The 23559-nt window shown below is 43.8% G+C and overlaps 1 protein-coding gene across 1 annotated transcript in view; it reads left to right on the forward strand.

Moving 5' to 3' along the window:
- Positions 1-1246: 1246 nt before the first annotated feature.
- capn1 (calpain 1, (mu/I) large subunit) overlaps positions 1247-23559 on the forward strand; it is a 32334-nt gene continuing 10021 nt past the window's right edge. Inside the window, 8 exon segments of the mRNA NM_001013614.1 lie at positions 1247-1284; positions 2231-2548; positions 12846-12915; positions 17344-17462; positions 18198-18331; positions 18700-18868; positions 20656-20739; positions 21514-21599. Of these exon segments, the coding sequence (NP_001013632.1) occupies positions 2282-2548; positions 12846-12915; positions 17344-17462; positions 18198-18331; positions 18700-18868; positions 20656-20739; positions 21514-21599 (929 nt within the window). The 5' untranslated portion in view covers positions 1247-1284; positions 2231-2281.

The raw sequence follows: 23559 nt of genomic DNA on the forward strand, positions 1-23559 counted from the left end.
CCCATAGGGCTCAATGGCACTCTGCAGCTTCAACCTGGCCCAAGGAAAGTCTCCCATAGGGCTCAATGGCACTCTGCAGCTCCAACCTGGCCCAAGGAAAGTCTCCCATAGGGCTCAAAGGCACTCTGCAGCTTCAACCTGGCCCAAGGAAAGTCTCCCATAGGGCTCAATGGCACTCTGCAGCTCCAACCTGGCCCAAGGAAAGTCTCCCATAGGGCTCAATGGCACTCTGCAGCTCCAACCTGGCCCAAGGAAAGTCTCCCATAGGGCTCAATGGCACTCTGCAGCTCCAACCCAGCCCAAGGAAAGTCTCCCATAGGGCTCAATGGCACTCTGCAGCTCCAACCTGGCCCAAGGAAAGTCACAATATCGAAGCTTGAATGAATTCTGAAACTTTTGTACTCGTTGCAACAAATACTATTTTGTTGCATAAATTGTTGCAAAGTATGAAAAAGTCACGGAAATTAATGAAAAAATTGCAGAAAATACGCACAGTTCTAAAAGTTAGAAAAAATACAAAATGTTTGTAATCATACCCAATCGTACATTGATAAATGGGCCCCTATGTGTATGGTATTGGGCAGCTTTAGGCCTGCAGTATCCACAGTGAGACTAAAACCTCTGACCCAATCTCTTTATTAATTTACATTTGCTGAATTGTCAGTCATAGCATTCTGTCACTGGGTGTTCTCCCCTATGCATTGCACTGTTGCTGAACATGATGGGGATTTATAAATGAATAATAGGAATAATAATGCACTAATGCAATAATCAGCACTCAGATATTGATTAGAAATATAGATTGTTTACAAATGGCTTTTCTCCCAGAGGGTCATTAGGAAGAGAGATCAAATGACAAAAGCAATTTGGAGAACGAAAGGTGTACTATACAGACTGACAGACAAGGAGCTACAAGGGAGAGACTGATCATTTATTGCATATTTATTACATTTTGGGTGATTTCCCTTAGTGAAGAATTGCCCCACACGCTAATAAGGGCTAAATGATATTTGCAGACGGGACAGATAACAGCAGTGCAGCTCAGTAAAGAATAGTGAGAGGAGAGGCAGACTGAGGTGGGGAGGGACAGGGGAGTAGCTGGGCGGAATGTAGGCAAGGGAGTGTCTGATCGGCCCGGCAGCTCTTGGGAGTGTCTCACAGTCTGGCAGTGCGGGGAGGAGACTGCAGCACGAACAGAACAGGAAGGGGGAGACCGAGCGATCCTCAGCCTGCGGGACAGAGAGACAGCTAGAGACTCCCGGCACAGAAGGCTCCCCTCCACAGGTGCGTACAGCGGCCTCCTCTGCATGGCACATAACCCTGGCACTACAACAACTGACTGGCGGGCATTTGTACTCTGTCTGCATACTTGTATGTCTTCCAAGGGGTGGGGAGAAGCCAATTGCCAGGGGGGGGGGGGGCTTATACTTATAGGGGGCAGCCAGGAATAGGCACAGTGTACCAGTGTCAAATAAACCCCCCTTACTCCCTGACTTTTACATGTTACCGTCTTGCCTGAGTTTTGCTGCTGTTTATGGGCGGGATTCGATGTTAGCTTTATGCAGTGCTGATTTGCCTGCTCATCCTCCCCCTCCCTAATATTATATTTATAATATTTTCGTGCCATTGTTGCAGTGCAGCATGCATTTCATGATGAATGCATTTTCTTTTACACTTGTCTGTGACTTGATCTTTGCCGATAATTGCAGAGATAAACAGTACTGACTCTTGCCAGGATCTAAATCCAAATACTTCTGCTAAATGCAATGAGAGTTGTAGTTGCGCTGCAACGTTTATGCTTTGTGTGTGATGTAAATCCAAATACTTCTGCTAAATGCAATGAGAGTTGTAGTTGCGCTGCAACGTTTATGCTTTGTGTGTGATGTAAATCCAAATACTTCTGCTAAATGCAGTGAGAGTTGTAGTTGCGCTGCAACGTTTATGCTTTGTGATGAGTCACAGTGAGTGCTGCCTGCCCCCCATGTATCTGAGTTCCTGCAAAGAAGCTGTTTTTCCTGCATTAATTACCAATCATTAGAGCTTACAATTTAAAAAGATTTATAAAGCACCACAGATTCCCCAGCACTGTACAGTAGAAGGATGTATACATGAAATATACAGATTACATAAAACACAAGAGGTAATGAGGGCCCTGCTGGTAAGAGCTTACAATTGAAAAGTGGCATTTCCTTATTTCCTAAAATGTCCAAAATTTGTTTATTTTGTTCAGCTTTGACCCTCCCTGGGAATTGAACCCAGCTCGCCTGCTGTTGTTGCTGAGATGGCTGAGGAAGTGATTGTGCCCGTTTATGCCTCCGGGATTTCGGCGCAGCTGCAGAAGCAACGTGACCAAGAGCTGGGTGTTGGGAAACACGAAAATGCAGTTAAATTTCTGGGACAAGATTATGACCGGATTCTCCACGAGTGCCTGCAAAACAGGACCCTCTTTAAGGACGACACTTTCCCACCCTCTGCTTACTCTCTGGGCTTTAAGGAGCTCGGCCCAAACTCATCCAAAACCTATGGAGTAAAATGGGTTCGGCCTTCGGTAAGTGACAGTCCACCCTGTGGATACATGGGCCTCTGTATCGGCCCATATTTGTATGAAATCTGTGGGGGAGATTTATCAGGATTCAACTATTCAAATTATTTTTGCACTAAAAAAACCTCCAGTTCAAAAATATGAATGTCTGGTATTTATTAAGTGCAAAAACCCCAAAAACTTGAATGTAAAAATTTGGCATCTAAAAGCTTGCGAGTTTCTATAGGCAGAGTTTGTCCTAGGCAAATTCAAGCCATATTTTAAATTCAGATTTTTCGACTTTTTCAAGTTTGTAAATTCAAACAAGTTTTCCTTATTAATAAATAAGCAAGCATTTAATATGCAAGCTTATTCAGTTTAGAAAAACAACCTCCAATTCACAAATATATATATAGATACATGTTGAAGGAACACCAAAAAAGTGTTTTAGAAACACTAGTATAGTTTATATAAATAAGCTGCTGTGTAGCCATGGGGGCAGCCATCCAAGCTGGAAAAAGGAGAAAAGACACAGGTTACATAGCAGATAACAGATAACAGATAAGCTCTGTAGAAAACAACAGGGTTTTATCTGTTATCTGCTATGTAACCTGTGTCTTTTCTCCTTTTTCCAGCTTGAACGGCTGCCCCCATTGCTACACAGCAACTTATTTATATAAAGTATATTAGTGTTTCTAAAGCAAACACACCAGTTGTACTAGTGCAATGCAACAGTACATTGCTTTTATACTACACTTTCATTTTTTGGTGGTACTGTTCCTTTAATATAATATAGCCCCCGCCCAGCACAGCCTGCTGATGATTTCCATGCAGACAGAGACAGGAGGAGTCCTGGTGTGTTGCCCCTGCTGCAGGGTGACGCATATGAAAGGAACTAGAAGTATTTTTTAGGTGGTTTTCCTGCCAGTTCCTCAGGCAGTGTTGTTCTCCCAGCTCCAGTGCCGATTTTTTTTAACAAGGGCTAATTCTGTTCGAAGTTCTTTTGTAGCATAAAAACATGTGATATCTGATGTTCCATGTCGGTTACCCAGAACATCGGGTCCATTTTTAACCCTTAATCAACTGAGCATTACAAATGAAAATGCTTCCTGTGGTTTCCTGATGCACAGCACAGGGAATGTCACAAGTGCCTGTAAATGTTAAAAACCTACTTTTCCATATGGGAGCTGGTATGTTAGGAGAATGGGAATCGTCAAGAACAGTGCTGTCCAACTGGCGGCCCGCGACCCCCCTCTGTGTGGCCCCCCACCTGTCTGGCTGCTTTGATGGCTTACTCTTGTGTAAGCTTTAAATGGTATCAGTATTGAGATTAACTGGCCCCCTGCATGGTTCTCACCTCAGATTCAGGCTGTAATCAGACTGTATTGTTTAAATATATAATCCCCTGTGTTGTTCACACCTTTTAATCTCTGCATTGTTCACCCCCTGCAGTGTTCACACCTCAGGCTCAGGCTGTAATCACCCATATTGTTCCCCCTGTTCACACCTCAGGAGCAGTAGAAACCCACAAATAATCCCTGCACACTGCAAAAAGAACATATACTGAGGTGGTACTTCAATTAAAAAGTTTTTTAATATATAGTTATTTTGCAGACTGTAGGAGCAGTGCCAGCATTGTGTCACTGTAGGCTGCCTGTGTGTACCATCATAGGGCAAGCCGAGTATGGCACACACAGGCAGGGTAGGGAAGGCAGAGTATGGCACACACAGACAGAGTATGGCACACACAGGCAGAGTATGGCACACACAGGCCAAGTATGGCACAAACCAGCCAAGAATGGCAAACACAGTGAGAGTATGGCACACGCAGGCAGGGTAGGGAAGGCAGAGTATGGCACACACAGGCAGGGTTGAAAGTATGGCACACAGACAGGGTAGGGAAGGCAGAGTATGGCACACACAGGCAGGGTAGGGCAGGCAGAGTATGGCACACACAGGCAGGGTAGGGCAGGCAGAGTATGGCACACACAGGCAGGGTAGGGCAGGCAGAGTTTGGCACACACAGGCAGGGTAGGGAAGGCAGAGTATGGCACACACAGACAGGGTAGGGCAGGCAGAGTTTGGCACACACAGGCAGGGTAGGGCAGGCAGAGTATGGCACACACAGGCAGGGTAGGGCAGGCAAAGTTTGGCACACACAGGCAGGGTAGGGAAGGCAGAGTATGGCACACACAGACAGGGTCGGGAAGGCAGAGTATGGCACACACAGGCAGGGTAGGGCAGGCAGAGTATGGCAGGTTTTTGCTGTACTACAACCATTAATATGGGTATGGTCATGTGATAACATGGGTGTGGTTTCAAGTGGGTGCAGTTTCAAAAAGGGGAGTGGTCAAAACTGGCTTCCATTATCGGCCCTCCACCACGTAGGTCGGAAAAATTCAGGCCCACGGTACAACAGAAGTTGGACAGCACTGGTCAAGAACATCTGTTCCCCCCCCCCCATCCTCCCCAAAAAACACACCTCCCCTGAGAGATGACCGAGGATGCTGGGTGTATAGCTCCTCCCTTTAGTATTGCTTTAGGGTAGGGCATTTCAACCACTTACACACCTGCTGTTGTGCAGGATTAAGGGCTGTGACACACGGGGAGATTAGTCGCTGCACGACAAATCTCCCCGAAATGCCACCGGCTAGAATGTTAATCACCAGTGGGATGGCATACGTGGCGCAGCGATTTGCTGAAGTCGCCTTGAGAGTAAACTTCTGCAATTTCGGCAAATCGCGACGCCCGCGTATGCCATCCTACTGGCGATTTACATTCTAGCTGGTGGGATGGCATTGCGGGGAGATTAGTCGCTCGTGACAAGGGAGATTTGTCGTGCTAAATGTATTTTTTTTAATTGAACTGTTTACTTTAAAGTAAAAAGTAAACTTTTTTTTTTTTTCCTTAAATCTCAAAAATTACTCTGTCCAGCAACCAGAATAACATACCTCTCTCCCTGCATTCAGATTTATTTGGTTTCCCTATTGCAGCCAGTTCAACTACAGCTCTTTTAGATACTTCCTTGTCAAGTGTGAAGTGTGAACAAAAAAATATTTTTTGTTCATCTGCTTTTAATAGAGAAACACAATAAATCTGCATGCTGGCTTAATTATACTATTTATTATTATTATTATTATTATTATTTATAATATTATTATTAAGTCAAATAAAATATAGTCACATACAAACTGCATAGCTTGCCACTTTGTCTCAGTGACTAAAGCTGGCCTTACATACTGATAAAATCATATTAAATAATGTTTCATACAGTTTATGGTATATGTATAGGTTACCTAAGAAGAGGAATTGCTGCATGTAAAACATTGTGGGAAATTCAGCTGGACAGCCACATAACATAATTTACATGCTTCTTCACCTATAGGGGAGGTGACGTCTGTGTGCGTCATAGCACTTTGTGTGCCATTGTCATGAAGAATACTAATTATACTTCTGCTTATTGTATTTAAGTGGCAGAATAATGGATAAGAGCACCATTTGAGGGAAGGGGGCACAAGCAAAAGTAGAAAAAATAACATTGTGCTGGTAGTTAGAATTAGGATTAGAGTATGGCTGGTGGGGAAACCTACCCTGCTGCAAATGTAAATACAGGTATGGGATCCCTTATCCGGAAACCCATTATCCAGAAAGCTCCGAATTACGAAAAGCCTATCTCCCATAGACTCCATTTTAATCAAATAATTCAGAATTTTAAAACCGATTTCCTTTTTCTCTGTAATAATAAAACTGTACCTTGTAATTGATCCCAACTAAGGTATAATTAATCCTTATTGGGGGCAGAACAATCCTGTTGGGTTTATTCAATGTTTTATCAATTTTTAGTAGACTTAAGGTATGGAGATCCAAATTACGGAAAGACCCCTTATCCGGAATACCCTTGGTCCCGAGCATTCTGGATAACGGGTCCTATACCTGTATTCTGTAGTGGGCTACTGGCCACTATCCCTCCTCTGGTTAAAATAACCTGCTGTGACCTCCTCCTTGGCCTTATTAGGTTTCTTACTTGCTTATCTTGACTGGGGTTGAGTGATGCACAGGTTGGCCTAAAACCTACAGGACCCAAGGGTTTATCTGTTAGAGGGTGGGTTTGGGCTGACACATTATCACCAAAGTGGGTTGTGGGTGGGCGTAGGGTGAACTTCCTAAGGCAGAACATTTAATCTTGGCTATCAAGTCTATAGAAAGCCCAATCTGGGTTGAGGGTGGGTTAGGATCAGGTGTGGCTCAGGAAATTACTGGCCTGCACTTTACTACTGGGCAATGTAGGTTCCTTTTACACCTGTAAAAATTTACTATCTGTAAATAGCAGTTATACAATAAGGCCCTGGCCACCTAGGCTGCGGAGCCATGGGATCTTGCAATAGGGGTATGTAGGACTATACCGTATGGCCAAACGTATATGGACATCTCTTCTTATTCCAATTTAAGCCTCACTTTCATTGCCTACACAGGTGCCACTGCATAATACAGTGACATTTTCCACAATTCTGTGCTTCCTACTTTGTAGGAACCATTTGGGGAAGGCCTTTTCCTGTTTCAGCAGGAATTTTAACCCTGGGCTCAAAGCTAGGTCCACGCAGAGATAGGATTGGAAAAACTTCACAGAGCCCTGACCTCAGCTGAACCCCATGTGGAATGAAGCCTGTGTAATCCAGGCCTGATCCACAGCTGATGCACAACTTTTTATGCATGAACAGAAGCAAATCCCACCAACAAGGTTTGAAAATCTAGTGGACATGCTTTATAACTCAGAAAACCTTCAGGTGAATTTTGTTCCAGACTGCAGCAAGCAGGGTGTCTTTTTGTGCTGTAGGTGAGGTCTCAGTACCTCACAAAAACAATTTCTGGCATGTATTCGCTTCCCCTGAGGAAAAAATGGGTTCTATATACAGAATCTCATTGACACTAAATTCTATTCAAACAGTAATCTGGTTGGCGGAGGGGTGGAAGCATGCCTGGTCAAGTAGAAGCAGAATAACTGGATTAGTGGCATTTCTTGTCAAGTGAACTTACTGACCCTGGCAGTGGTACAGAGGGTGGGGAACAGGGCGACCAACAATATTTTCTTTCCCGGAGACAGGAAAATATTCCATATAGCAATTATCCTTATCCAGTACTCCAGCACCAACATATGCTGCAGCACTGTACAATAAATAGGTATATACAATGACCATATAGATTCCACACAAAAACAATCAATAACCAATACAAGTGGTAAAAAGGGGCCCTGCCCAAAAGAGCTTCCAGGGCTTTCTGCTAACATTTAAAGTAATGTCATGTGGCAGATGGGGGGCACACGGAAGTGCAGGAATGAGCAATTTTCTTCACAAAAATACACCGGTGAGGAAGAAAAGGGCTCATACTTACTTCAGCATGGTTCATGTTAAGGGGAGTGGGAACTGCAGGAAGCTGCCATTTCTATAGGCAGAGAAATGCTACATGTGATATATGTGACATGTGATAGTGCTCTTAAACCCTTTTTTGCACAAATCTAAAAGAATTTTGTGCAAAAACACATAATTTTGCACTGCACACGCCAGTTTTTTTTTAAAGTGCATACAGAAGATTTTTTTTTGCATACACAGCCAAGAAGAGATTAGACAGAACATTGCTGGATGCTGGCTTAATTAAAATTCTATGCTTAAGTGAAAGGTGCAGCATCAGGATACAGGCAGGTGTTTCATTTAAAGCAAATTCTGCAGGTCCTTGTGCTCCGTAACTGAACACAGGGGCCTGTAAATACTTTCAAAACGCCAAACAACAAGCTACTATTGCTAAATATGTGCTATGTGGTTTGTGAGTCCATGGAATGTTAGTCTAGAGATTTTCCTGAGTAAGTGTAGGCTCTGCTGAGGAAGCATTGATATAAGAAGGAAGAATCACATAGAAAGAAATGCCCAAAAACCTACGGAGAAACTTAGGAAGAGGCCCAGTGTTGCTGTAGAAGGCTTTTTGCCTCAGAAGCCTTCTGCAGTCAAATGGGACCTGTCACCCAGACATAAAAAACTGTATAATAAAAGTCCTTTTCAAATTAAACATGAAACCAAATTTTTTTTTAACACATCTATACCCTTTATAAAGGCATTTAAAAATCTCAGCTGTCAGTCATACATTGCCTGCCCCTCGTCTATGCCTAAGGCATTGAGGCGGGGCAAACAATAACTTTAACTTTCCATTCAGCACTTCTTAGATGTCAATGCACTTCTCATATACTCCTCCTTCCTGACCATCTAATTGTGTAGCCTGCTGCTGCTCAGTCTAAGGGCTCTGGTACACGGGGAGATTAGTCGCCCGCGGCAAAACTCCCTGCTCGCGGGCGACTAATCTCCCCGAGTTGCCTTCCCTCTGCCATCCCACCGGCGAACATGTAAGTCGCCGGCGGGATGGCAGACGCGGCGGCGCGATTTCGCGCAAATCGCCGAAAAAGACTCGCGAGGCTTTTTCGGCGATTTCCCGAAATCGCCCCGCCGCGTCTGCCATCCCACCGGCGACTTACATGTTCGCCGGTGGGATGGCAGAGGGAAGGCAACTCGGGGAGATTAGTCGCCCGCGAGCAGGGAGTTTTGCCGCGGGCGACTAATCTCCCCGTGTACCAGAGCCCTTAATATACACAACCATGCTTAAACAATGGCAAGATGCAAGGTGTGTCTGTACTGCCTATTTGTAGAGGTTTTATTAGACACAATAACAATAAATTGAATGTATCTTGACATTAAGGGCTGTGATAGATGGGGAGATTAGTCGCCACGCGACAAATCTCCCTTGTCGCGGGCAACTAATCTCCCTGAAATGCCATCCCACCGGCTAGAATGTAAATCGCCGGTGGGATGGCATACGTGGCACTGCGATTTGCCGAAGTTGCCTTGAGAGGATGTGCTCCCATGTTTCTATTGTGCCTCTCTTTTTTATAGATTTCTATACTGCACATGTGCCAAGCTGAACCTAGGGTTGCCAACACTTCACCGGCTGTAGTAGGGGTAGGTCCATGAAGTGGGGGGCATAACAATGACACAAACGAGGCTTGCCATCAGGATTGCTGTCAGAGCAGAATATGTGAGTTGAGTGGGTGGAAGGGGGGATAGGGGTTTGGGGAAGAGCAGGACAGTATTTAAGGCAGATCGAAGGCAGGCTCGGGTCGGAGGACTACTTATTACAAATTTATTGGCAAGTACAGTGCCCACAAAATGCACCTGCCTGCTAGCTGTGATTGTGAATTCCCAGACTGAAGGAAACAAGATTTAAATAATTGATATAATGCAAGTGCAGTTACTATTGATTGACAAACACAATAGGAAACAATTTGGTCTGGTCCCCTATATTGCACTTTCCCTAACTGCCACAAACATAGAGACAATCCCTATTTTGGCATACAAACATTTGTGAATGACATTCTTCTCACATTTAATGCCAAATTCATCTTTACGACACCTTTGTGTATTAATCCCCTGATGTTTATGTGTCCTATTAAAATTCTCTGATCTTATGTTGTATGTCATGTTTTTGTGTGGATACTGATAGATATATACCTGACATTTGTCATGGAGGATGATTGTTACTTACTTGATATTTTTCTAAGATACTGATTGTATGTGTATGTCTGGAATCTTCAATTAAATTCACCCCATTGTTTGTCATGGGTCAGGGCTGCTATTCACCTGATGTCTGCCAGGAATCCTGACTAATATCCTACAGCAGGAATCCCCAAACTTTGTTACTTGTGAACCATATTCAGATGTAAAAATTGTTTGTGAGTCAAAAACATGAAAAAAGTTCTTTGGGGATGCCAAATAAGGGCTGTGATTGGCTATTTGGAAGCCCCATGTGGACTGCTGGCCTGCAGGAGGCTCTGCTTGGAGTAAAACTGTGTCTCTACGTTTTCAAAACTTGCCTCCAAGCCAGAAAATTAAAAATGGGCACCAACTTTGAGGCCACTGGGAGCAACAGAGGGCAGGGCCCTTTGTGGCCTGCCGACATATCTGGGGTTAGTGATAAACATGTTGCTTTTGAGCCACTGGTTGGGGATCACTGTCCTTATGTGTTTGTTAGGGACTGATACTGACCCAGTACTTTTTTATGGATGTTGATTGATACAAACTTGATTTTGTCAAGGGCCTGGACAGTATTCAGTATTAACATATCATATTTTAGCATACAATGTAATTTTAGCAATTTTTAGTTATTATCACTATAATCATCCACAAGGTCCATTGACATTTTCAGTTCATGCGCAGAAATGTCTGTCTTTTATAATTGTTCTCATAATTGTGCCATGAAAACACCTGGAATCTGCCTTAGGCACATAATGGGGGCAGATTTGTCAGTGAAGAAGTCACCCTTAAGGGCTCTGGCACACGGGGAGATTAGTCGCCCGCGACAAAACTCCCTGTTCGCGGGCGACTAATCTCCCCGAGTTGCCTTCACCTGCCATCCCACCGGCGAAAATGTAAGTCGCCGGTGGGATGGCACATGCGGCGGCACGATTTTGCGCAAATCGCAGAAGTTGCCTCGCAAGGCTTTTTCGGCGATTTGCGCGAAATCGCCAACTCGGGGAGATTAGTTGCCCGCGAACAGGGAATTTTGTCACGGGCGACTAATCTCCCCGTGTGCCAGAGCCCTAAAGGAGAATGCAAGTCAAAATTTAAAAAGCATACTGCCCAATAGTCCTCCTATTGTTTAGTAAAAACGCCACACTTTTGGCTCACCTAATCAAATATTTACTCAGTCACACTTACTTCACATTTTCTAGAACAGGCAGCCATCTCTAAAAAGGTATTCTCCCTTCCTTTCCCTCCTTGCTTCATACTGCACATGTGTTTCATTCCCTCCACGCCCTCCCCTCTGCCAGATCCGCTTCTGATTGGCTGGTGGGTATGTGTAGCTCAGAACAGGAGACAGGATCAAATTACACACATGCTCAGAGAATAGGAAGGCTGCCGCTGGCACCTACAGGAAGGACAGAGAGATTTCAGTGATGTCACTGTAGGCTTCACATTGCTGTAGGCTGCCAGCACCATATCTCAGAGAAGCAAGCAGGGATCTGGGAATTTAGATATGCAGTAAGTACTTTAAAAGAATGCCTTTAGACTTACTTTTAATTTATATTAACCTTTCATTGTCCTTTAAGGTGGCTATACATGTAGCAATTACTATCTTTTGTAAAGACTGTTTGTTTCCCCCATTGACAACCAAAATCCGCAGCCTTTGCGATATCTTTATTTTCAAAGGGAATGCATTTTGGAGAGATTTGTCACCAGTGGTAACTAGGATAAGCTGGCCATACACGCACCGACAATATCGTACAAAACCCCGTTTCATACGATATTCAGTGCGTGTATGGCAAGTCGGCGAGTCGACCGATATCGCAGGAGGCTGCTGATATCGGTCGACTCGCCGATAGGCCAGGTTAAAAAATTTTGATCGGGCGCCATAGAAGGCGCCTGATCAAAATCTGCCTTCAGGGCTGAATCGGCAGAAGGAGGTAGAAATCCTATTGTTTATCTGCCGTTTCAGCCCTGAACGGTTAGTGGCCGATTGTACGATCTTAAGATCGGAAACCGCCACGTGTGTGGCCACCTTAACCGTATGTAATAAATCTCTGTGCCACTGTCCTTAGGGCCCTGGCAGATGAGATTTGTTGCCTGCAGTAAACCTGCACTATTAACAAAACAAAAAAAAATTATTGGAAGCTTAAATTCACTGTTTTGTAAAGAAGCGTGTTAGCTATCTCCTCTGCAGCCTGTGTATTGTATAAACAATACACACCCCGGCGCTTGTAGTTATTGGATATACATATACATATGCATAGCATAGGATAGAAAGAAAGCAATTGAAAGGTCATTTTGTACATAAATATCCTGCTGTCTTCTCCCCAGATGATAAAAACATGGGGTGGGTAGAAATTTGGGAAGGTGGTGAGAAAAATAAATAAATACATGCCTTTTTACAAATGCCAATGGGACTGTGTGCTTCATCAAATACAACACACAGTTCTGCTGGCTTCTAAATGAAACGTCTCTTTTTGGCACAATGTGGGGAGGCACCAGAGTAATCGGCAGGGAAAAACAGCCGGGCATTGCGCCCGGCTATAACGGCCTGGGGAGACACTGTCATTGTTTCTAGAAATGATGCGTCTAATTACTAAAGAGTTTCAACCCTTTCCGCTTTATTGAGTACGATCCTTAGGACAACAATGACATTTAGCACTTTCTCTAATAAAAGTACAGTATCCTGCAAATACATTTATTTTTTCTCTCTTTGCTTATTTTCTTCCTGAACTAAAAAAAACTATTATTATTTTCTGCAGCAACTCGTCTCCAACCCACAGTTTATTGTCGATGGTGCCACAAGAACAGACATCTGTCAGGGAGCCTTGGGTAAGGACTTCTTTGCCTTCATTATTAGTAAATGCAATAGACTGATAGCTAGACCGGTGATAGCATAATGCTAATTGGTTGCTGTTGTTGTTATATATAAATGTATAAAGTAATTTAATTTAATTTTCATTTGCAAAATTTGCACCATATAAATAAAACCAGGCATCCCCCAACCTTTCTTATTTGAGGCACAGTCAAATGTAAAAAGGCTTGGACAGCAACACAAGCATCATAAAAGTTCATGGAGGTGCCAAATAAGGGCTAAGATTGGCTATTAGGCAGCCTCTATGCACACTATCAGCTTACAGGGGGGTTTATTTGGTAGGAAATCTTGTGTTTATTCAACCTAAACTTGCCCCCAAGTCAGGAATTCAAAAATAACTACCTGCTTTGGGGGCACTGAGAGCAACATCCAAGGGGTTGGGGAGCAACATGTTGCTCACGAGCCACTGGTTGGGGATCACTGAATTAAACCATAGCAGCCAGTCAGCAGGTAGCATATACTGCAGTCACATGTTTGAAACCATACATACACATGTTGCTGTGGGTTACCAGATCTGGTACAAAAATTGCCACTATTTTTACAATACTGTGTATTGTAAGTTTGTGTCGTCTTGTAGCTCATATCAGCCAATCATATTTGATATTTGACTTCAAACTAGGGTTGCCACCTTTTTCTATAAACTATAGGCGAGGGGGCAACGTTCCCTCTAATTTTTTTAGGCTGTGTGCGCAAAAAATATCATCCGTGCGCATTTTAAAGCAAGATTAAATTTTTGTGCGCTACAGAATGTATGTTGGAGTTCAGTTATGGGCATTTTTGCGCAGGTCTTTCAGTTTGTCTAACTCAAGTTACAAAAATTTAATTTTTGTGCGCGCTATTTTAATTTGTGTGCGCGGGTTCGGAAAGTCGTGTGCGCGCGCACACGCGCACAGCTTAGAGGGAACAGTGCGAGGGGGGTCCACAAGGGGACAAATTGTTAAGTAAATGGGTGAGGCCATGATGTCAGAGGGGCAGAGTCTAATCATAAAGGGGACAGAGCCGCATCATCAGGTTTGGAATTTTGGGGATTTGGTAAGTATGTAGGGAAGAAAGGGGCAGGCTGGAGGCAGATTAGAGATGAGCTTGGGACAAATTTAGCCCCCATAGAGTATAAGCTGACCATACACTTGCCAATACAAAATGATGAGTGGTACGTATATGGTGGAACTCCTATCCTGAGCAATTTCTATAGTACATGTACTATGGATGTCAGTCAGTTCTGGGAATCAGGAAGTTGTGTGGGGCCTCCAACGCTCTCCATTCATTTGGCCTGTTGGCTGATTGGCTGGAGAGCTTATGAGATCTGTCAGTGTATGGCTGCCTTTAATGCTACTTAGTGTAAACCTTGAGGTAAATGCGAGTTTGGTCTACTAGATAGTCTTGGAAGCCTAGTGTAAAGGTTCATTTAGTCGAGATTTAGGTTGAACAACAATATTTATGGAAACAGCAACGTTTTTATATATCCGTAACATGGTCATGAACCGGTGTTGGAGCTCAAAGGGGAGCTTGAGCTGAAAAAGTTAATTGATTCAGAGCCCGTGGATCAGAGAATGTGCGTACGTGTGGTATCATGTATAACTCTGTGAGCAGGGTGTATAGGGCGACAGTTTATTTTATGTGCTATGGAGTTTGTTTTCTATATCTGTATTCACTGATATGGAGCCGGTTGGACTGATAATCAACTGTGGTTTCTAGTTCCTTGATGTGAATATTACTGTCTGTCAGTGTCGTGTGCAACTGTCTCAGAACAACCCTCCTAATGTGGGAGGAACATTGCGTGACGTGTTGGTGTGTGTGGTGCTGGGTGTGTGGCACAGGGATTCCCTCAGGCGTCACCCACTCCTGCTTTCTCACATTTCTCTCCTGTGACTCACTGCTTATTAGCTGGGCGTGCCCAGCCTCATCTGATCTGTGTGTGTTTGGGAGCTTGTTGTGTGTGTACATATATATATCAGGGTTACTAGGGGCATATTTTATTTCATTCAGCCATATAAATACCTCACTATTCCATAAACAACCCCATAAATGTAATACCGGTAACTTGTATTTCAGACTTTGCCCTTTATATAGATTTCTGTGCAAATTTTCATTTAGAATGCCTGCTGCTGGTTTTCTGCATGTGTACCTGATGCATGCATGTGTGCCCATATTGGTGTGCATCTATATATTACATCATACCTTTTCCTTCTTTTCCAAAGGCCTCTGCCTCACAGGGTTGATTTTCTGCCTGCAGATAAAAGCATGCCAAGAATCCCTTTACGCTTGATTCAGCCTAAAGGTGGCCATACACGGGCTGATATCGGTCCCTTAGACCGATTTGGCAGCTAATCGGCCCCTGTATGAGCACTAACGAGGGGCTTGCCTGACCGACATCTGGCCTAAAATCAGGCAGATATAGATTGGGCAGGTTTAAAAATCAGTCGGATCGGGGACCACATCGGCTTGTTGGTGTGGTCCCCAAACCGACGGACGCCTATTCCCGTCGTTCTAATTTGACCAAATTAGCGCGATATCACCCACCCGTATGTTCTTAGCGTGTATGGCCACCTTAACTCTGTGACTGCTGCCAGAGGCACTGCACTGGCCCGGGTACAGACACACAGCGCAGATGTTGGCTCTAGAATTCAAATGCATGCATTTTGGTGCCGAAACCTGCTCCACGTGCCTACGCCAGAACACACAAGTATGCATTTCGGCTCCTAAATCGGGTCTGTGTGCCTGCACCCGGCCCAGTGCTGTGCCTCTGGGAGCAGTCACAGGGTTAAAGGACAAGGAAAGTCAAAATCAATTAAGCACACCATTCAATAGTACTACTATCGCTATGTAGAAACGCTATATTTCTGGCTTGCCTAGAGAAAGATTTACTGAGACACACTTACTACATACAACAGACTCTTTTCAGTGAACAGCGCCGCCATCTTTAATAGGGATGCCCACTTCCTTTACCTCACTACTGTCTACTGCACATGCGTCCCCAGCCAGGCTTCCCCCACAACCACCCCCCCCCCCCGCTCCTCAAGCACTTGCAGGCTGTGTCTGTCAGCAAGCCCTCCCCCCACGCTCCTCAAGCACTTGCTTGCTGCGTTTTTGTGGCGCATCGCAGCTACTTATCGCCGCATGTCTTCACCTAAGGGTGAAGACACACAGAGCTACTAGTAGAAGCTCCTTGTCATGGCTACTACATTTAATGAAAATTGTCTCTGTGTGTTTTAGCGAAGGCAATTCTCAGCATTGTCAATGGCAGCGTAAATTCTGAAGTTTAGTTGCCTTGAAAAAGTAGCTGCTAATAGTAGCCTAAGGGCTGTGACAGACAAATCTCTCTTGTCGCGTGCAACTAATCTCCCCGAAATGGCATCGCACTGGCTAGAATGTAAAACGCCGGTGGGATGGCATATGCAAGTTTCCTCTCTAGGCAAAATCGGCAAATCGCCACGCCATGTATGGGATGGCATTTCGGGGAGATCAGTCGCCCACGACAAGGGAAATTTGTCGCGCGGTGACTAATCTCCCCGTCTGTCACAGACCTAATGTGCCTCAACCTGCTTTTGCAATCCAAGAATCAGCCCCATGTGACATTAGCCTAATGTATTTAGTTTTTGTGCACCCAACCCAATGGTAGCCCCGTTCCCAATTTGTTATTTTCTTTCCTTGCCTTATCTCATTAGTATTACCTCCTCTCCGCTCCCTGCCCCTTGTTATTGTCACATGACCTCACCAAAATCAAATTTGCATTTACATGTACTTGTGCCTTAGCAACTTACAGTGAACGCCAGCCTGTCCAACCAGATGCATTTCAGCCCTTAGTGCCACCCTGAGGGGGTGCCACATTGCTAGTGTTAGAGAGCGCAATAGCCAAATTCCAATTTAAAAATCTGAATTTTGAAGTTACCAGCTCTTTGCCGCCTCTAGTAACTTCAGGGGTGCTGCCACCTGAGTCGAGTTTCTCAACTCCCCTCATGGCAGCAGCGCCTCTCTGCCCACCCAGACTGCACACATGAACACCAGGGGCCCAGGAACCAACTTCAGCCTGGATGTAGTGGTAATTCCTGGGTTCCTCAAGCAACCCAACAGTGGCAAGCAAATGGGGTACTAGCTCTGGTATTGGTGCTGCAAGTATCACAATATCTCCTGCAGCTTGCGCCCAGTTTGTCAAAATGAATGTTAAATTGTGATACCCTTAACGTAGCATATGCTTGCAGTGTGAAAAAATGATGCAGTGTGGGGGAACAAAACACAACCATTTGCAGCCAAAATGCATCTTGCACTTTCAAATAGTTTTTTAATTGTGCCCTACTGTCTCTTTCATTTAAATACACTATTCCACCTTCTTTTCTAACTACCCTGTTTCGCCTCCATAATTCTGTGTCAATATTTATTTTGGCCAGGTGACTGTTGGCTCCTCGCTGCTATCGCCTCCCTCACATTAAATGATACAATCCTGCACCGTGTAGTACCACATGGCCAGAGCTTTCAGGATAATTACGCTGGTGTCTTTCATTTTCAGGTAACGGGGAAAATCTGTTCTTTATCTGTATATTTTTTTTTTGTAACAGATCCCACCCAAGAATCTGATTTATGCTATGCTAAATGTAATAGGATAAATAAATGTAAATTTCATAATAAATGTAAATGTCTATAGGCCTATAGGGGTTAGTTGGAATTGTCCTTAAGGGTTAAGACACTAGTTAAGACAGCAGCTACTTTTCACAGCTACTAAAATAGACAATGCTGATCATTTACTGATACTTGTCTCTGCGTGTGTTTTAGGAGAGGCAATTATCTATGGCAGGGTATTTTCTGGCATTTAGTTGCCGTGACAAGTAGCTGCTACTAAGTAGCTCCGTGTGTCTTCGCCTTTAGGACCAGGGCCCCCCAAAATGATAGCTAGTAGCAGGCTGTCCAACACTTCTTATTTTTAGTACTCCAAAGCCGCTCTGCAAGGCTGTCAAGAGGGAGATCTCTGAAGCCAGCTACAAATATTTAGCTGCAATTCTCCATGCGTGGGTTTTTAACCTTAGTACTTCCCTTTATCTGTTAGGAATCACCTAATTGCAGTGCTCTGCCTTCCTTGGAGGTGTGACCATTATTAAATTTTAATCTCATGGTGTGGAAAGCACTTGCTGGTTTGTTCACTTGCTCTTTTTGTTACAGTACATCGATGACACCCCATGGCTGCTGTGTGTATAACAATGTTTTCACTTGTTTTTGTCTCCTTTGTGCCTATTATAATCCACTACAGCTGTGGCAGTTTGGCGAGTGGGTCGATGTGGTTATCGATGATTACCTCCCTGTTAAAGATGGAAAACTTGTGTTTGTGCATTCGGCTTCCGGGAATGAATTCTGGAGTGCCTTGCTGGAGAAGGCCTATGCCAAGTGAGTCTTTATTGCAATTTGACTTTGTCTGGGTACACGCAGCATAATCTGACTGCTTGGCCCTGACTCGTAGATAAATTATCCTGGTAGATAAAGGCCCTGGTCCCCATATGGTCAGTGTCTGCTTGAAAGAATGAATAAAAGCCAAAGATAGTTTCTAGGTGCCAAGACAACCACTGACCAAATGGAATTGCCAATGTTACCTATAGAAATTTGAATGATTTCCAGCTGAACATTTTGATTGGAAAGTAAGAGCTTCGTCCCTGAACACATGGGTGTGTGGCAAAATGTTGTGCATTACAATCACTTCTTTGTGCGGTGCAGGGGGTAGTTAAAGTCTGTCATAACCACATTTTCTCCATGTACAGGGCCAATGGTTGCTATGAGGCTCTTTCTGGAGGCAGCACATCAGAAGGTTTTGAGGATTTTACAGGAGGTGTTACTGAGTGGTATGAGATGAAGAAAGCACCAAAAGATTTATTTAGCATTATCATGAAGGCTGTGGAGAGAGGTTCCCTCATGGGCTGTTCCATTGATGTGAGTGTCCTCATTGTTCCCTCCAAGAAATGTCCTCTCCTATTATGTCTGCTATTAAATTTAATTCCCTTTGTCTATTTTTTCTTTTCTTTTAAAGAAAACAGCAAAGAAACCATCCCATTGGTCAGGGCTCCCTTAAGTGTAATATCCCACGGGATGAATAGTCGCCTGCAATAAATCTGTGCTACCGTGTGTGACTAATCTCCCTGAAAAGCCTTTCCACCAGGAAAATTTATTGCGGGCAACTAATTTCCCCGTGGGGCATCATAAAATTGATACAAATAAAGGTCCCCATACACGGGCCGATAGTAGCTGTATGGGCACTCCCGACAGGCCTGCCCGACCGATATCTGGCCTGAAATCGGCCAGATCTCGATCGGGCAGGTTAGAAAATATAGTCGGATCGGGGACCGCATCGGCTCGTTGATGCGGTCCCCTGACCGATTTTACCTATGCCCGTCATTATAATTCGATCGTTTGGCCCCAGGTCCAAACGATCGAATTACCCTGGATTCTCCCACGATATCGCCCACCCGTAGGTGGGGATATCGGGAGAAGATCCACTCGTTTGGCGACATTGCCAAGCGAGCGGATCTGCCCGTGTATGGGGACCTTAAGGGAAATTATCAGTCATTAGTTCCAAGCATATCTAGGACTTTCCAGCTGGGCTTTCAGATGTATATAAGAGAACAAAGGGCCATTCTCCCTAAGGCTTTGTTTTGTGAAGTCACCTAAAGTTTCCTGTGCAGCATCGGGTGACTTGAACTGCTGCATATTCTTTCCCACCAGTGATTCACTTTGTTGCCAGTGGGAAGGCATTTCAGGGAGATTGGTTGCCCGGGGTAGCCAAGATTGAACTGTGGGTGACAAATCCACCTGTGTGCCACTGCACTAATGATCTCTCTGTAAGGGCAGCGACACAGCCACCATTCGCAAACAATCTTCGCTACTGCAGGCGACGAATCTCCCCAAAATGCCTTCCTACCAGCAATAATAAGAATCGCTGGTAGGAAGGCATCCACAGCGATTTGTTTTTCCGAAGTTGCCTGAAGTTTTTCCTCCTGAGGCAACTTTGGGCAACAGCTCAAAACAAAGCAACGCATATGCCTTCCCCCCGGCAATTCACATTATTGCCAGTGGGAAGGCATTTTGGGGAGATTAGTGAAAAGCGAAGATTTGTCACGAGCGACATTTGCAACTGCTCAAACTGGCCTGCAGGCTTAGCCCTTGCTGCCACTGCTTCAGATCACCAAGGGGATCGGGAGGTCAGCTGTACAGTTTATGAACCACTGATATAAGGTTTTAATACACAGGCAGACATTGGCTGGTGACTTGCCTATAGTCAGCAGCCTATTGGTGAAGCCAGCAGCCTATTGGTCATATATAGGGCCTAAAGGATTGGTTCCTTGATTTATATCTCATTCAAATATTGTTTGATCCAGGTGGACCATATTGGCCCCATGTTTGATTGAGTTGTTGACTCAGCAGAACAGTGAATGCATCTGTACAATTAGGCCCATTACTTGGCAAGCATGGCAGCTGAGCTGATATTTCTGTGTACGGCTAGCTTAGCCTAGAAGAGTTTGTGAAAAAAAAGATCAATTAATTGGTATTGCTGTCTTTCTTCTGCTTATAATTTCTACTTCTGAATTCAGTCTTTCCAGCTTCTCCAAAATTCCTGCATTCATGTCTTTGATATTCCAATTTGTGCCTGCCAAAAGGGGGAATGTTCAATAACTGATATTACACAGCAGTTTCACTTACTCTTTAATTTTCTTTTTTTTTAGATCACTAGTGCCACTGATATGGAAGCTGTAACATTCAAGAAGCTTGTAAAAGGCCATGCATACTCTGTTACTGGAGCCAAAGAGGTAAAGCTTTGTCACACTTCAGCTATGATACTTTCTTTTGTGATTATACTCCATTGTTGAACTTCAGAAAATGATATATCCTACATCCAAGTGGCATAGACTTGTGTCAGAATTTCTTTATTCAGAATTTTGCATTACTAGTTCTGAGCATGATGTAGTCGAGGAAGTTGTTATGAGAAAGAAAAAGGGCTAATCTCATGTTCTTCTGGTTAGGAAAGATGGAATAACCAATCTTTACTAATGGTTTTTCAAACCAACAGTACATCAGATTAACCCTCTTTATTTCTTATGACAACTTCCTCCACTTCTTCATGGCTGAAAACTGACAGGTGGCACTGTTGTAACAAAATTAATTCATTCATTAAGAGAACTTGTATCTCTTAATATGTTGGAATGGAAAAATAATGAATGAATGTGAATTGCAAAAGTGCTTAGAACAGTACTTTCACCATTTTCAATTTTACATGTAATTATTTTAAAGGTTTACTTTTCTTTTAACAATTTTGGTTGCCTTGCCTGTTGCACAGTCCACAAACCTAAGTATGGACAGCAGCAGCAGGAAGCAACTGGCTCTGTGCCCTTCATTATATACTGACTGAGGAAGGAAATTTATTTTGATGTTAATAATAAGATCACTAAAGCATTACCTCTCTGTACTTGGTTTATTTCTTGAAGTAGCTGATCTCGTGTGGCTGCTTTGTTATGATACTTTCCTTGTATATCCCCTTATGATTAATTTCAATGATTGATTTAATTGTATTTGCTCTATTTAAGATCAACTTCAGGGGTCGGAGCCAAAAGCTGATTCGAATGAGAAATCCATGGGGTGAGGTGGAGTGGACAGGTGCTTGGAGTGATAAGTAAGGCCCAAGATTATACCTACACTTTCTCTTCTAATAACGCAAACCCATCACAATATCATGTCTCCTTGGTTCTCCAGTACTGGAGTGGATATTGCACTAAGAGTGCTGTGCTCTCTGTGACTTTTCCTATTTCCCACTTTTCGGGAAGACTGCATATGAGCAAGATTACCAAACAAACAGTACGTTCAAATTTAGCTCCCAAACATGGTAGAACATGGACACCCCCTGTTGACACCTTGGTGCCATTGGTTAATAGTGGTCATTACAGAACCTGACTGGTCTCTTTTCATTGTAAGATAAAAGCTAAGCCAAAAATTAAAAAATGGCCACCTACTTTGAGGCCACTGGGAGCAACATCAAAGGGAGTGGTGAGCGACTGGTTGGGGATCACTTATGTAGACAGTAATACTCTAAGGGCTCTGGCACACGGGGAGATTAGTCGCCCGCGACAAAACTCCCTGTTCGTGGGCGACTAATCTCCCCGAGTTGCCTTCCCCTGCCATCCCACCGGCGAAAATGTAAGCGGCGGCGCGATTTCGCGCATATCGCCGAAGTTGCGAGGCTTTTTCGGCGATATGTGCGAAATCGCACCGCCGCGTGTGCCATCCCACCGGCGACTTACATTTTCGAACAGGGAGTTTTGTCGCGGGCGACTAATCTCCCGTGTGCCAGAGCCCTAATGCAATTTGCAACCAGTTTTTATCTTTTATCAGTTTTTATCATTTTTTTAATTATTTAACTATTTCTTCAATAGTTATCTGGTTGTTTGGGTCCAACCAGATTGTCCAGACAGTGGTTTAAATGAAAGACTTAAAAATGAGTAGGAGGGGCCTAAATGGAAAGATAAGAAATAAAAAGTGACTAACAATAAATTTGTTTGGCGATATGCGCGAAATCGCACCGCCGCGTGTGCCATCCCACCGGCGACTTACATTTTCGAACAGGGAGTTTTGTCGCGGGCGACTAATCTCCCGTGTGCCAGAGCCCTAATGCAATTTGCAACCAGTTTTTATCTTTTATCAGTTTTTATCATTTTTTTAATTATTTAACTATTTCTTCAATAGTTATCTGGTTGTTTGGGTCCAACCAGATTGTCCAGACAGTGGTTTAAATGAAAGACTTAAAAATGAGTAGGAGGGGCCTAAATGGAAAGATAAGAAATAAAAAGTGACTAACAATAAATTTGTAGCCTCACAGATCAGTAGTTCTTTGGCTGTTATTTTAAAGTTGGAAAAGGCAGAAGAAGAATGCAAATAATGCAAAACTATAAAAAAATGAATAATGAAGACAGTTGAAAAGTTTGTAAAACAGAACATTTGATAAAAGTTAGCACAAAGCTGAAATGACACTTTACATGAGACATTTAGCATGAAGCCCCCTTAATCTTGTAGGCAACAATGAATACTATGTGGTGCTGGGTTCACTCTGGGCTAAATGATTAAATAATCATTAACTTTAAATATGGCCCCTTTGTTGGAGCTCCCCATAGACCCTCTCTGGTCCCTGTCTGTGTTTCAAATGAGTGGTGGGCGTGTTCTGACAGTCCCTGTCAAAAAAACAGTAGGGGGGAATAGCCAATCACAGCCCTGCAGTCACACAAGCAAAGACAGGCTTAGGTTCCCTATCAGTTCAACCTAGCTGCTTATTGGTTCCTATCCTACAGTCCAGTGTGCTGAGTGCCACCGGCTCCCCTGGACAGCCTGGGAAAGAAGGCACCAGGAAGTGGAACAAATGAGCAGGACCAGTAGAGTTTTTGCAGAAATTTTCAATAAATCCGGACAAAACACATTGTTATATTATTTATCTTTCTACTTAGGCCCTCCTTTATTCATATTACTGTCTCCCGTTTAAACCACTGACTGGTTGCTTGCTTAAAATGAACCCTTGCAACCAGATCGCTGTTTAAAATTCAAACTAAAATGCTGCCGAACAAAAGTTAAAAAATTCAAAATCTAAA

Source organism: Xenopus tropicalis, chromosome 4, assembly GCF_000004195.4.
Source record: "Xenopus tropicalis strain Nigerian chromosome 4, UCB_Xtro_10.0, whole genome shotgun sequence".
In the NCBI taxonomy this organism is placed as follows: domain Eukaryota; kingdom Metazoa; phylum Chordata; class Amphibia; order Anura; family Pipidae; genus Xenopus; species Xenopus tropicalis.